The sequence below is a fragment of the Hippocampus comes genome, unplaced genomic scaffold (assembly GCF_001891065.2).
Source record: "Hippocampus comes isolate QL1 unplaced genomic scaffold, H_comes_QL1_v1.1 scaffold612, whole genome shotgun sequence".
Taxonomy (NCBI): domain Eukaryota; kingdom Metazoa; phylum Chordata; class Actinopteri; order Syngnathiformes; family Syngnathidae; genus Hippocampus; species Hippocampus comes.
Window position 1 is genome coordinate 105,235 of NW_017805584.1, and position 14,306 is coordinate 119,540.

At 44.2% G+C, this 14,306-nt stretch overlaps 2 protein-coding genes across 3 annotated transcripts in view; one reads left to right on the forward strand and one right to left on the reverse strand.

Moving 5' to 3' along the window:
- Nucleotides 1–1,117: 1,117 nt before the first annotated feature.
- rpl14 (ribosomal protein L14) lies at nucleotides 1,118–3,866 on the reverse strand. Its single transcript, XM_019880124.1, has 6 exons — nucleotides 3,797–3,866; nucleotides 2,593–2,694; nucleotides 2,394–2,488; nucleotides 2,192–2,291; nucleotides 1,898–1,951; nucleotides 1,118–1,222 (listed from the first exon to the last, which is right to left on the reverse strand). Exons 1-6 carry the CDS (start codon nucleotides 3,797–3,799, stop codon nucleotides 1,157–1,159), a joined length of 420 nt encoding a protein of 139 aa, XP_019735683.1. The 5' UTR covers nucleotides 3,800–3,866; the 3' UTR covers nucleotides 1,118–1,156.
- A 9,767-nt stretch (nucleotides 3,867–13,633) lies between these two features.
- LOC109521964 (growth factor receptor-bound protein 10-like) overlaps nucleotides 13,634–14,306 on the forward strand; it is a 36,656-nt gene continuing 35,983 nt past the window's right edge. The window contains exon 1 of one of the 2 annotated variants that reach the window (XM_019880118.1): nucleotides 13,634–13,766. The gene's annotated coding sequence lies outside the window, so the exon portion shown is untranslated. The remainder of the gene's footprint in view (nucleotides 13,767–14,306) is intronic. The other variant, XM_019880119.1, reaches the window with a different exon arrangement.

Consider the following 14,306-nt stretch of genomic DNA (forward strand, 5'->3'; position numbering starts at 1 on the left):
CGGCGTTATAATTGGCCGCGCACATGGACAATGTTCTAGCCGGTTATGTAATCACCAGTCGCTCTTGTACGGGTTCAAGTAGGACCTGTTTGGCCGATGAGCCATCACTCACCGGGATTACGGCCAGTGAGTTTGGACTGCGGGGAGCGCGACATTTAATTTAAAAAGATTTACACACAGGACAGGTCGGTTAGGTGTGAGAACCGCCATAAAACCAGAGAAAAGCGATGTTTGATTTTGCGACAACCGGAGCTTCCTGACTTTCACAAGGGGGACGTAAACACAAAGCAACAGTCCCAATGTACAGACCGCCCTCTACTGGTACAAAGAAGCATTTGCTCTTTTGTTGTGTAATGTCGCCCCCCCCCTCCTTCCTTCCACATCCATCAGTAATTAACTCCTAACACATACATTGTACCATCCATCAATTGTCTGAACCGATTACATGCCCGGTAGTAACCTTAGAAAAAGGTCTATCACTCACACACAGTAGAATTTCCATAATACTCCTGGCCATTTATTATATTTTCATCTATTCAAATTTATTTTAATTTGCCTCACTATGGCAGTCAATGAGAATAGCGCGCTATATTTAGACAGCTCCAGCTAAATTGCTGAGATTTGCACAACATAGCTTACCATACAGATAGTGTTCCGTTACTCTGACTGAGCCAGCCGGCTGCTGCAAATAGCAGAACCCCACCTGTAATTGATGCCTCCCCAAAAGGGTTTAAAATTGCTTTTAGACACCACTCACAGCTAAATGAAACTAAAACTCAGTCCAACAGTTCCTTACCACAAAGGTTGGCATCTTTGTGGTAAGGAAATATATAGCAAGCAGTAATTTTCTCAAAATGAAGCTCCTCAATAAGTCAACAAGGTTCTTTGGGACCAAAAATCAGCGACATGGCTACAAATATTTGTATTATTTTCAACAAATAACTGATTTTCAAAAGAAGTACATGCCAAAACTGAACTTTGAATATGCCCGGGGCGGTTACTGTACATATTATACAGTCAAATGAATAGACCCATTATTTTGTCCGCCTAAGTTTTTCCATCCCTCTCAAAAGAGTTCAAGTACAACCATAGTGTCGAAGGAGCCAAGACAAAGGCGTGGAACCAATCAGAATGTTTATTTTGGACAAAAATAATTTCACTTCTTCTTCGTTGCCGCCTGTTTCTGGAGTTTCTTCACCTCGTGCTTGATGATCTTGTTCCTCTGCACAAAAAAAGTTCACAAATACAAATAAGCACTTCAAGCCGTTGCGGGTTAAATCTCCCAAAAGCAATCCTTTTCACCCACAGTAACAAAAGGCCAGCCATTTTAGCCCCGAGTTCAAAGAGCATCAGTAGAGTTGAACGGCACATTCGACAGGAGCGCGGCATTCTTCCTTCAGTCAAAGTCTTAAAGATGTCCACTCACAATAATGTTTCGGTGTTTGTTGGATCAATTACAGACTGAAGATCCTCCTCAATATAATCATGACATTAGATTTACCTTTTTTTTCTGGACATAGCAGTACCAAGTGCAAGTATCAGTGAGCGTGTCCAATCTGTGGCCTTTTCTATTTTACATTCTAGCAGAAGCATGACTGACTGGTGTTTGAAACTGATAAGTTCTTTCCACTTTGTCGAAGGGCTGCAGTTCCAGCTGAAGAAAAACAGGCCCAAAGTCTCAAACCGTGATGCTGCCACCAGCACACTGAACTGAAGGTCAGGTGTTCTTTTGGGTGATGAGCAGTGTTGTGTTTATGTTGTGCAATTATGGCCCAAAAAGTTCAACGTGGACTTCATTGGACCACACCACATTTCCTCCCGTGCATTCGGGAGGTTCCGAGTGTGGTTTTTAAAAACAAGGTTGAACAAAATGTAAACACTCTTTCAGATCACTTACCATCCTCTTGGCTTTCATCACCTTGTAGCGGTCGAAGTCGGACATTTTGGCCCTCTGCAAAGAAATGTGACAAAAAGTCAAGTTATATGCAGCCTATGCCTTTAACCCAGGAGCAAGGGATTGAGGAAAAGCAGGGAAAAAAACCCTATAATATCACAAACAGCAAACTGTAGCTTTCGCGCATCATATTGTCCTTTGATCAAAACTGGTCTTGCAACCCTTCGGTACACTGTCAGATGTTTCAACACAAGACAATCATTTTGAATAATCAATCGCTCCGGCAAACAATTTTACCTTCTCTCTTGCCTCGATCTTCTTGGCCCAGCTGCTCTGTTCCCACTTCTCGTTGACTCCGGCCTTCTCCCAGGCTCTTCTGACAAACTTCTGGCGAGCACTGTGATCCAGCACACAAAGACACAGATGTGAAGTAGGCAATGCACTTTCAGCAGCCTGTTTCCAAAACAAAGCGCAAGACACGGATACAACTCATTCCTACCTGTGAGGTACTTTGATGACGTAGTCTGTGAGCTGCATGCACTTGAAGGGCATGGCCTGCCTCTTCACACCAGTGCACGGACCGTCAACAAGAGCCTGCAAACGTGGCAAACGACTCACTTACGTTTTGCTAAAATCACACAAATCAATTATGTTCAGTCGCAAAAATAAAAATCACATTATTTTCAGAAAGCACTCACCCTATTTTGGTCGATGACATCGACAATGGCCACCAGCTTGCCGGCGTAAGGCCCGAAACCAATGTAGGCGACGCGGCCAATTTCGACAAAGCGCTTGAACACCTGAGAAAGTACACATCGGAATGTAAATGCACAAACCTGAACAAATAAACAAACAATGTAACCAAGCGAGAGAAAATATTTGTTTGAATCTGATTCTGACTTGGCATGCTATTTTTAAAAAAGAAACGCTCGTCTTTGACATTTTTGTTCATTGTACAAAAATAGTATGACGTTCAGATTAGTTTGACCAGTAATACCGTAATACTTTCGATTTTGTGTTGATGATCGATCACAGCAAGCCACGTAATACGAATCAATATTGTACGCAAAATAATTCAGGTGGTCAATAATTCAACTGGTTGATGTATAGTTTGTACGAATACACGAACAACATTTGAGGGTCAAAATGTACACAAATTGGCGGTACGGTGGATAACTAGTGAGCAGGTCGGCCTCACGGTGCATAGGTACAGGGTTCAATTCTGACTCCAGCCTTCCTGTGTGGAGCTTGCGTGTTCTCCTTGTGTCTGTGTGGGTTTCCTCCCACATTGCAAAAACATACATGGCAAGTTGATTGGGCACTTCAAATTGTCCCTAACTGTGGTTGTTTGTCAATGTGTGCCGTTCAATTGGGTGTGCATAAATTGGTCATTGTGGACTGCTTCAGATGAATTCAGATAAAATGCTTTCAACAACGTGTGCATAGGTATCGCTAGAACGAATCATCATTCACCAAGACGCCATAACAAAATTCGAAGTACAGAACGTCGCTTTGAGCATGGGCTAACTACAACATTCCGCGTAGGAGCCGGTATGAGTGACACAAATCGAACCAGACCGTGCAATTTACTACGAAAGCGTATTACAGTCACATGATAATGATGGTGGTTTTGGTCACTATTTTTTTATTTGAAACCCGTTAGCTTAGCAGGGCTGCTCTCGTCCCCGTCTACCGTCAGGACCACGTTGTACTGCGCTTGATAGCCGACATTTTACCGAAATGTAATACAGTCCAAAAAACGTACGCAGTGGCGTCAGACAATTCGAGAAAAGGTGTAAGAGTGTTTTTGGTTCACAAATGGCCATTGTTGTGGCAAGTGGAAGGCACATATAAGAAAAAAACGTCGCCGTGAAAATGCTTAGTCGGTTCAGGCAAACCTACCATGATGGCAGCTCGGGAGCAGAAAGAACGACATGGCTTCCGGCCGAAGCAAACGTCACATCTGGTTAGATGGTGCGCATGCGTAATGTGTAACTATTCAAAACGAAATTCTTACTGTATGTAGTTTATCCGTTTATGTTGAGTAGTTGTTGTCCATTTCAATTTATTTCCCCCGAAAGTTAACATTTTATACTCCCAAAGTTAACATGACACATGGTCTAATTGGGACATTTTATTATTTGATTTTCATCTTAAAATAGAAAGCCCAAAATTGAAAGACTCTGATTTGTTTCGTTTGTTATCTGGAACGAGTCAGGAAAAGTCTAATGACAGTTTGATTTTCTATTTCTACAACGGAGTGCAGGACGGGAATGGAAAAACGCCTCGTCTATTTGGCATTTCCGGAAGTTGTCACCGACAGTATTTTTCACACTAACCACAAGATGGCGCGAGCGTAGCGCCCGAAGACGATGGAGTGTTGCGAAACGATAGGCAGGTTGCTCTACTAAATAGCGTGCCACACTTTATTTTTGTGGCGTGAAATTGAATAATAGCGTGCCACACTTTATTTTTGTGGCGTGCCACACTTTATTTTTGTGGCGTGAAATTGAAGCAAGTCAAACCAACGAAAGTGAATTATTTGCCACAAAGTACTCCAAACTGGCTTTTATTCCGCAACACTCCATAGTTTTAAGGCGCCCGCTCTCGCCCTCTTGTGGTCAGTGTGAGAAATACTGTCGTCGATAACTTCCACGAAACCGAAAAAAATAGCCACGCCGTTCTTCCATTTGTGAACCGTGCTACTGTATGTTCTATTTTCATTTTTGAAAAAAAAAAGAAGTCTGTGATTAGACCTCCCCTTACTCAGTCCAGACAACAAACTAGAAAATCAAACTATTTAAATTTTGGTGTTTCCGATTTTACATTACATTGATAGTAAAATAATATTTTTTCCATTTTTCATTACATTTCCGTTCGCCTAAATTGGCCCAAAAGAGTATGAGAGACTTTTGAGGTATGGCTCAAGCAAATAGTGGAAGCTTGTTCCACCCCTGGCACATTACACCACCTCCAAAATAATTTATAACGTGTTGCTCCTGGAAAACAGGGCGAAACAGCCCCAGTCAGTCGCAGGTGTTATATAACAGGCCCCGGGCTTAGTGAAGCTGTCATCTGCTGGAATTGTAAAACAATGGGAGTGCAGGGTCAGAGCAGAGCATGGCCCCTACTGTGATAATAACATTGTCGGGTGACTATATTTAGAGGCTCCTTTTGCCTCGTGTGCGTGTACACTTGTAACATTACTCTTTTTGTGGGGACATAAATCTGTTTACATGACGCGCCCTCCTTCTGGAGGCAATGTAAGGCCATCGAGCCATGCTTGCACACACGTCAACGTGATGTCATCCAAAGGTGTGCGTTTGTGCTTGCAGCAACACACACACACAGTTTGGGATAACATCCGGTACACTCGCACTAAGATCCATTGCGGAAAGCCTCTGTAAATTTGCTGTTTTTCCTTCCGCTGAAACTGGGGCCTTAGATAACGTAAAAGGAACCTTCAGACTTTTGCTAGACCGAAAAATAAAAACAGCAAAAGCTTTCAAGAACAGCTGAAATTTGGGGTGAATCAAATGCACTTTAAATCGTGGCAGGTGTGCGCTGACGCAGCCGCTTCTCAATTATAAAAGGGTGTGCACATAATTCCAGCTTATTTTCACCTCCCCTCTCAAAAGGATTTCTTTTGTGTCCAGGTTGTTGTTGCTCATACTCCTATTAAGGGTGGAAAAAGTTTTGAAATGATTTAACCTGACCTCATCTTTTAGATCACAACAACCTAGCATTTGAATTAGGGGTGTGTAGACTTTTATACCCACTGTAAGTGACTTGATAAAGGACGCCCATTGCTAGTTGTAGTTTCTAATATGTAGGTGGCTTTCTGTTACTTTTTTTTAGCTCCTTGAGAGAAAATGTGCAGTTATATTTTACCATTCCGCAATGAAATGGCTGAAATGTTTTGCAGCACAGCTTGCAAGACCACAACTTCTTACCAGCAAACTGAAAAAAAAAAAAAGAAAATCACAAAGAGGCTTCAGATGATTTCACGTCCTGTGTTCATTGGCTGCCAGCCAATCACGAGGAGATAAGCCCATCAACATTGCCAAGTTGCTCTCAGGGTTATCAGCGCTGATGTTTACCCAACCCTGGTCACCACATGTTCTCAATTTATACTCAGTGGACACTCCAGTACCTCCGAAAGTCCTCATCCACAGCATTAATATGCGCACTTTTGAGCGACACCATCAGACAGGCTCAGTCGTACGTTGACTTGCAAATGTTTCAAAATTTGAGCCATCTCTCAGACAATTATTTTTTTCTTGCCTAGACTTGCAAGCAAAAATTTGCGCTAAGAGTTCTGGATGGCGTTGGACTCAATTCCCCTCGAAACAAGCAACAGTTTGGCATAAAATGAGCAATTCTTCGAAAAGAGGCTCGATGCCACTCCCAGTTGAAGTGCACTGTCAAACTCAACATCAAACAAAGTGACTTTTACACTTTGTATTGAAAACAAGCACATCTTAACGTTAACGATACAAATTGAGCTGGCGAATGAAGAGCATTGACGTTGCGTGTTATAACCCATTTTAACAGCAACGGGGCAAATTGAAAATCTGTCAATATGCAAAGTCAGGTTTCATCCCAAGTACAACGCAGCAAGAATTTTGAAAACCGGATGACGCGTTTGGAGAATTGGAGCTCTGTGTGTGCGTGGGAGGGGGCATTTTAGAGGCATTTGAGGTTCTCATTCCATTCTTGTATACTTGAAGTCTGCAGTGCATACGGATGCTGATGCAACTTACAGGTCACATTTAGTGCTGAGTTTGCTTTATGTGCTACATGTTATAAAGAGTGTGTGGTGACTGTGAACATTTTGTCCGAAAGGATCTTGCCAGGAAGCCAAGTGACAAAGTCCATTTCGGGAGTGGTTTATGCTGGAGCAATGGGTCAAATAAAATCCGCATCCAAGAGCTCTAAACCTCTGTGAAATACTGTTTACTGGGACTGCGGGATCGTCATAAAAATGTACATTTTACGGACAAAAGTATGAACCTTGTCAACCACCGCTTGACCCCCGGAGCCCAATAATTCCTCATCTTACTGAGACATTTGCAACTTTTGTGGGAATAGTTGAGTGTGGAAAATCTTGAGAGCTCCATCAAACACTTTTAAAATGAGCCACGGCAGAGATGGGGCCTTCTTTGCCCAACATCACGACTGCTCATCTCAAATAACTTGTATGACTGGACAAAAATTCCCACAGGCATGCCTCAAGATCTTGTAAAGAGTCTTCCCAGCGGAGTGGAAACTGGGGGGGGGGGGGGGAGGCGCCCCCCAGTTTCTCCTCAGTGTTGTTGCAGACCTCAGTGCGAAAAAAAAGTGCGACGCGGCGTTTCAAAATCTGTCCCTCCACAGTTTGAGGTCCGCAGTGAGAACTGCGGCTAGCCGCGTGTTTGCCGCACGTTGATCACGTGACTTCACACAAACCCGCCCACCGACGACCGCTGCGTGCGCGTTAACCTGCTGCCTTGTTTCGCCTCAGGCGGCCGATTTGCTCGCTTCGGCCTCATGGAAACGTCAGCCTCAGAACACAATTTAGCCAAAGGTGTCAGACAAGGATGAGGCGAAGCGAACCACTGTCCACAGCGCTCTGAATTCAAACTCAAATCAAGCGAATCACATAAGGTACTCCAAGCCGCTGGGTGTGGCGTTTTATAGGTGTTGCTGGAATGACATTTAAAGGGTGTCTCGATTGGCAAGCGTACGTAAGACGAGGTTACATAAGAACATCTTGAGCTTTGTGGCCATGTCCTCAAAAGCCCTGCAGTTTTGGTGGCGGGAATTTCGCTCTGCCGCCACCCGCCCGAAAATGGCTTTGTTAAAAGCTATTTATAACGGGTTATATTAAATAGTTGATGAAATAATTTGACAATTAGACGATCGGTCTACACCTTAACTCTCTCATGAACCAATAATGATAACCTGTAACCTGATAACATGATTAACTGTAGTAACCACTGTCCCTGATAGGATCTGCTTGATATTTTTATTTTATAAAAACTTTGATAAACTACGCGACAGTATTTTCCTTTTTTTTTTTTTTTTTTTTTTTTTTTAATGTTTTCATATTTCTTTTCATCATGATCTTGCCCATTGACAGAATCAACAGAATCCAACGTTGCCCTTTAGCAGTCCTGGTTCAAGATACGGAGAGATTGTAAAATGGTGCCTCTCTGGTTATCATTCATGACGCTTTTCTTCACTGCGTCATAAAAACATGAACGTGTTCATCTTTCTTTCGATGCCCACTCAGCCCAAGTCTCATTTGAACTCTGAGCTGACTTTAATGGCATGTTGCGCATTTTCGTTTTGGGCTGAACTTCCAAAGTCGACTATTTGGGGCTTTGGAAGTTCCTTGACGATTACTGAAAATTCTGGACAAAATCTTTCACAATGAGACTTGGACTGCTTCGACAATGTTAGTCTTTGTCTGAATTTGTCTATCTTCAAATAATGAGCCAATACATCAAGTTTTGGGTCAACGCCAGTCCATGGGATACAAAAGTTTAAGGCACGGCCTTCAAAACACACACACACACACACACACACACACACACACACACACACACACACACACACACACACACACACACAGAGACGCCCCCCTCCCCCCCTCCCACTTCCTGTTGGATTTTGTTCTCGCTGTTCTCAGAAACCGAGTCATGACTTTGGAAATGGAATGTTCTGGACCTTGTCAGCAGGGTTTGGGACCAATCAAGCAGCCACAGTCCGCCGGGCCAAAGTCTGACACACTCCACGCTGCCCAGGTCAAAGCCCGTTTGACCTTTGCGTGCCACTTTTGAGGGAAAGCTCCACCGCGTCCGTGCAAAGCTGTACGTTTGCTGCGAACGCTGCCCGCTTCACGCTCGCGAGGTGTTTGCTGTTTGCTGCGGGAGGAACAGTGTGATCAAAGTCTATTAAGTTGGACAAGAAATGGCCGAAAGGGCTTTTGGCATCTCAGACTTAAAGTTGACATTTCCATGAATCACCCTCGCTCCCGCTTGGCCGCCGTTCAGCAGCGTGGCTCCAAGTTGCTGCTTGCACACTACTCTGGTCCACTTATCAACTTGAAATGAATATCCTCCTCCGTCAGCTGGGCTCGTTATTTTGTTTCTATCAGGAGGGGTTGGGGGGTTCTGGGAGGGGGGGGGGGTCACCAGAGATCTGTTTGCTTTATCTCAAATTCCTCCTCCTCATGAAGCAAGAGTCATTCGAGATTCCCCAGATTGTTTTAATGGACGGTGAGCTCAGCCTTGACCTAAACAAATGTGGTTTGGATCCTCGGAGAGTTGCTATAAATAGGCTCGTCTTTTGGCAGGAGATAGCTGATATCCAAAGAGGTCCATGGGCATGATGGGAGGGAACTGTCCGCCTTCCTCCTGCGCAAAACCTTGAGTCGGCAGCTGTGCACACCATGTTTTTTTTGTTTTTTTTTTTAAGACAAAAGGAGAGGCTTCAAGAGAACAAGGAGGTGAAACAAGTGCCGCTATCTAAGCGAGGCATGCACATTTTCAACCTCTTAACCGATTATTAAACTGCGAGAGACCCCACATCAAGAAGAAGAAATCGGCACGTGAGCTTCAGGCTACTTTCTAATTGGCTACCTCGGTGTTGAAGGCACGCAAGGATTTGCCATCGTGAATCTTGAAACAGATCGAACATCTCAGATTGTCGGCCCGGACGAGACCGCTCTTAATGCGGCCCGCCCCGCGGGGCCCTCTCTCAGGATCCACGTTTTAGATTCAGGCCTTTGCAGACTTTGTTCAGAAGGGAAGAGAAATACTTCAGTTTGGGTCGGCCAACTGCAATATACTGGTGCCATTGTTTGATATTATTCCAAAAATGTACAAATAAAGGCCTCGCCGCAATAGACGCCCCCCCCCCCCACCCTCCCCTCCATGTGAGGTTGAGTGATGAATACACGCTGATAAGAAGAATGCTGAAATCAGTAATCCACCCTTTGCCTTATTTCTCCTGAGTTGGCAAAGGCGGCTGGATGCCAGATCATGAGGATTTATTTATGTGCACAGCGAGTGGTTAAACTGAGGTGAAATTAAATTCCTCAAATGATTATTGCTCATACACCCCCCCAACCCCCCACCCCATACTTCCTGTATGCTCATAAAAGAAAAGACTTGCAGGTGCTGGTGGAACATTGCTCATGCTTTCCTCAAAACTCAACCGGGGCATCCGTGCCAGATGGAAGGGCGGCGTTCCATCCTTTGCGCCCGGCCAAGCCAAATATCCACCTGGCAACAGCTGAGCCTGCGGTGAAATATACGACATCTTCATATTTTCTATGTTTGATCTGGGAAGGAAACGGCCTCGCACTTGTTTATAAAGACCTCATTTGACTTGCCCAAATCAAAAAGACGTGACTTCAACTGCCGCTTCAGGGGAGTAGTTATGGTTAGCCTGAGGAGGGCGAGAAGGTCATTAAAAAAAAAAAAAAAATTTAAGAAGTCTTTACGCTAGATTCTGAATAACATAGCAATGCTATGACATGAAAAAAAAAGTCACAGAAATAATTTTCTTGTCTTAATCCCTCAAAAACATTCAACGTCATCATAGAATATGGTCCGTGACTTGGGAACTTTATGAGCCTGATGTCATTTTAGTTTGGCACAGTTGCTCAGTGTTTCCCTGCCCTTCACTGCCTTTTCCTGTGTTGAAAAAAAAAATGGAATCCAATAGCATCTGAATTCAATTCAATTCAAAAATAGACGGAACGGCTTGCTAGGGATGAGCAAGTCTGCTTTCCAGTGAAGAGGTTGTGGGTTCAGATTTTGGATCGGACCTCGGTACAATTTGCATGTCCTCCGCTTGCCTGCGCGTTTGGTTTCCGCCCGCCTTCCAAAACACGCAGGTGAATTCGAGACTCTCAGTTGTGCATCGGTGTGGGTGTAATTGTGAATTGTCATTTGTCCCTGCTTGTCACCCAAAGGTAGTCGGGATGCGCTCCACCTCACCGCGGACCCGAATGAGGACAAGCGATGCACGGATCCATTTGTAAAGGAGATCTCCAAAGACGTTAAGCTCCCGTATGTCTGCTTTGAAACATGAGCCATATTGCAAAGTGGTGAAATAGAGCCACTCTGGTGGATCCATATTCATCATCCATCCATTTTCTAGATCACTTCCCCTCACTTCGCCTCGACCAGGCATGTACTGTATAGCTAGCTCTTCACGCTGGGGACATTTGGCCATAGCCCGGATGTTACGGGTGCACAAAAATTGTCACCACAAATTAGGTCAAACTTGCACACAAAATATGAATTTGTTGACCCGAACTCAATATGATGTCGGCACGATATATGAAGCTGGGACTTTGATGTCATTTCCGTGGACAATTTCGACACCTGGGTCAGCAAATCCAGCGCATCTTGGCTAAAAATGGCAAAATGCTACTTCCACCTTTGCATCTTTTCAAAAACTCGGAAACGTGCGCTCCATTTGCCGACCCAGCTGTCCAGGAATATTTTCAATACTGGTGTTTTCTATTTTGTGCTCACACTGGGCACAGATGAATATTTTGTGGCCACAGATTCGCGTTTTTTCCGCATGTTGTAGCGACAATTGTCTGTGTGGCCACAAAAAAAAAAAATCCCCCCTTTCCTCCCCTCATGTCATTTCTAGGGAGCCTTACCCAACAGCTCCCCACAACTACAATATGTAACATCCGTGGAAGTGAAGCCAAACACACATACGCAAACTCACGCTGACCTCGTTCCAACTGGCTTGACTGGAACCGGTCACAATGCGGTGAGTGTCATTGGCAACTATTTCTATCGTACCTCCAGAACATGTGTTCAGACCTTCGTAGTCACGTCACACGATTTTTTTCGCCCCTATACAGTACATGGACCTCCCACGGCCTTGACAAAGCCCGCAAACCCATCTGGCCCGCTTATCTATTTCCCAACAAGGGTCCTGTGGATTTTTATTTTATTATTTTTTTGAAAGCAGTCACGCTTCTTCTGTGTTTTGAAAACAGATCGCCGGACCATGTGTTTGTGGACTGACCCATTTTGGTGGGAATGATCAAGCTGTTTCTGTCATTGCGTAACTCCATGACACACGACCTATGAATACAAACAAACACAGCAGTGGGACACTACAGTCATCCAACCGAGTGTGAGGGGTGCGGGGGAATATTACTTCAAAGTGCACAGACTTTCCAGGAAGGCGCTGTGCTTTAAAGTGGTCTTGTGTTTGGGTTTTTTTTTCCCCCCACTCACTTTATGATATCATTGTTCGAAGCGCTCGCGTTCAAACCTCACATACTCCATTCTAGACATTGGAAAGTCATTCGCTTCGCAACCCAGTGCAACATTATCTGCGAGCCAGCCGAGCACGTGTTCCCACACAGCTCGTCTAGGGCGGAGGGTGCACAAGACTTGGGATTGGCCCAGCGTGGAGTTCGAATGTGACCACTGGTTGATGGATGTCTGAAAGGGGAGGAGACTTCAGGCATTATCTATCACTGTTACGTCAAAACAAATTGGAGGCCTGTCGGATGATATGGCACTACATCAATGACATCCGTATTATGGGTTCGAGCTGGGAACGTTGAGTGACCTGTTAATGCTTTTTCTCCGGCTTGTGGTGGTGATTCATGCACTAAAAACAGCGTAAACTAACATCGTGACATCTGTCATCCACTTGAAAATGAGATGCGGAATGCAATATTATGTCACTGAGTGAGGGCTCAACATGGGACCGACTCGCTTACAGCATGTACAGAATGTTAGGCCAAAAAACACTGCTGCGCAGATTATTGAGCAATCGCGTTGTACTTGGAAGTACATCAACCGGCTAGGAATTAGTTTCCAATTGCAGTTCTATATTGACGTTTGAAACAGATTTTTTTTTTAATCATCTTGAAAAACTGGCCATTTTGCAACAAAACAGATTTGTTTTCTCTCCTGTTTTTCGTTCTGTCCGATGCTCTGTGTGTGTGGAAAGTTTGTGAACCTTATAAAACTGATGAAAATTGATCACTTGTGTGAATGATTCTGTAATGAAAATCTATCACCTGAAAAAAAAAATATATATATATAAATATATACACCCAATTTTTTTCTACAAATTCTTGCTGCTGTAGACTGTAAATTTCCCCAATGTGGGACAAATAAAGGATATCTTATCTTATCTATATCTATATAGCCATTTCAATGCAGTAACAATTTACTTTTTGGATGGGTTGATTCCTGAATGCCATGGTAAGCATTTATTCAAAATGTTAGCCATTCCATATTCGTCTTAATACGTTAATAGGTTATTTGTTTTCAATTGTAGGCCATCACACTTAAAGGAAACGATTGTCTAACTACATACAGTACAGTAAAAGTGTCATGTTTTTCGCCACTACTGTAGGCCGATGACATTTCTACAAGTAATAGTACAACTTTGGCATAATAATAGGACAACCACATGATACTAATGAGGCAAAACCGCACTCGTTGACAACTGCGTGTTACTAGCACGATGGAAGAACGCTTGACTCTCAGCATTCCAACCGCACGTTTTCGTTCGTTTGAGAAAAAGCACCCGGCGGAGGAGGGAGGGGAAATGACGTGCACGCGTATCAGCTGGCGGAGAGGTAAGTGCGCGTGCGCGGATATCTCAATGCGTGAGCGCGCACGTTCGTGCGTCCGAGAGGGAGAGCGCCTCTGGGCGGAGGCTGGGGGGGCGGACAAGGTGAAGAGTTTGAGGAGGAGGAGGAGGAGGAGGAGAAAGGAGCGCGGAGCAAAGCGTGTGGAGATCCATAGGAGGACATTCGAGGCTCGCCGGCTCCTTCGACGTTCTTCTCGGACGCCGCCGCAACGCTTCACGACGCTTTTCCCACACCGTAAGAACTTATTTACCGTATAGCAACTTTGCTAGGGCTGCACAACTGAACTATGAACGGGGCGTTTTAAAAGCAAACGGCTGAAGGGGAGGAAAAAAAAAAGCGTGTGACACGAGCGACGTGGTTGCGTTTGAAATGACACCGAGAATTGCATAATGGGGAGAAACGTGTTGTTTACATTGTTTAGCGCGACCGAGATGAACGCAAGCTAGCTTGTTTTGAGGGAGAATGCAATGCCACATAGGTTACGAACTTGACAAACGCCAGCAAAGAAGTGCTCAAAATGACGTGTCTCGACATTTTTTTTAATGGTGACATTGGTTCATATATGCAGCACACTTCAGCAGCAACGCAATAATGGTCTCTTGTCATTAAACTGCTGTCAAAAATAGCTGCAGGGCCAAAGTAAAGGCATAGTCTCCTTATGGGCTCGTAAGACGAGGCACGTATTTTACAAAAGAAAATTTGAAAAGCACACCACCAAATGTATTTCTCGAAATATTTTTAAATTGTCTCGTTTACTCACAAATTAACTTGAAA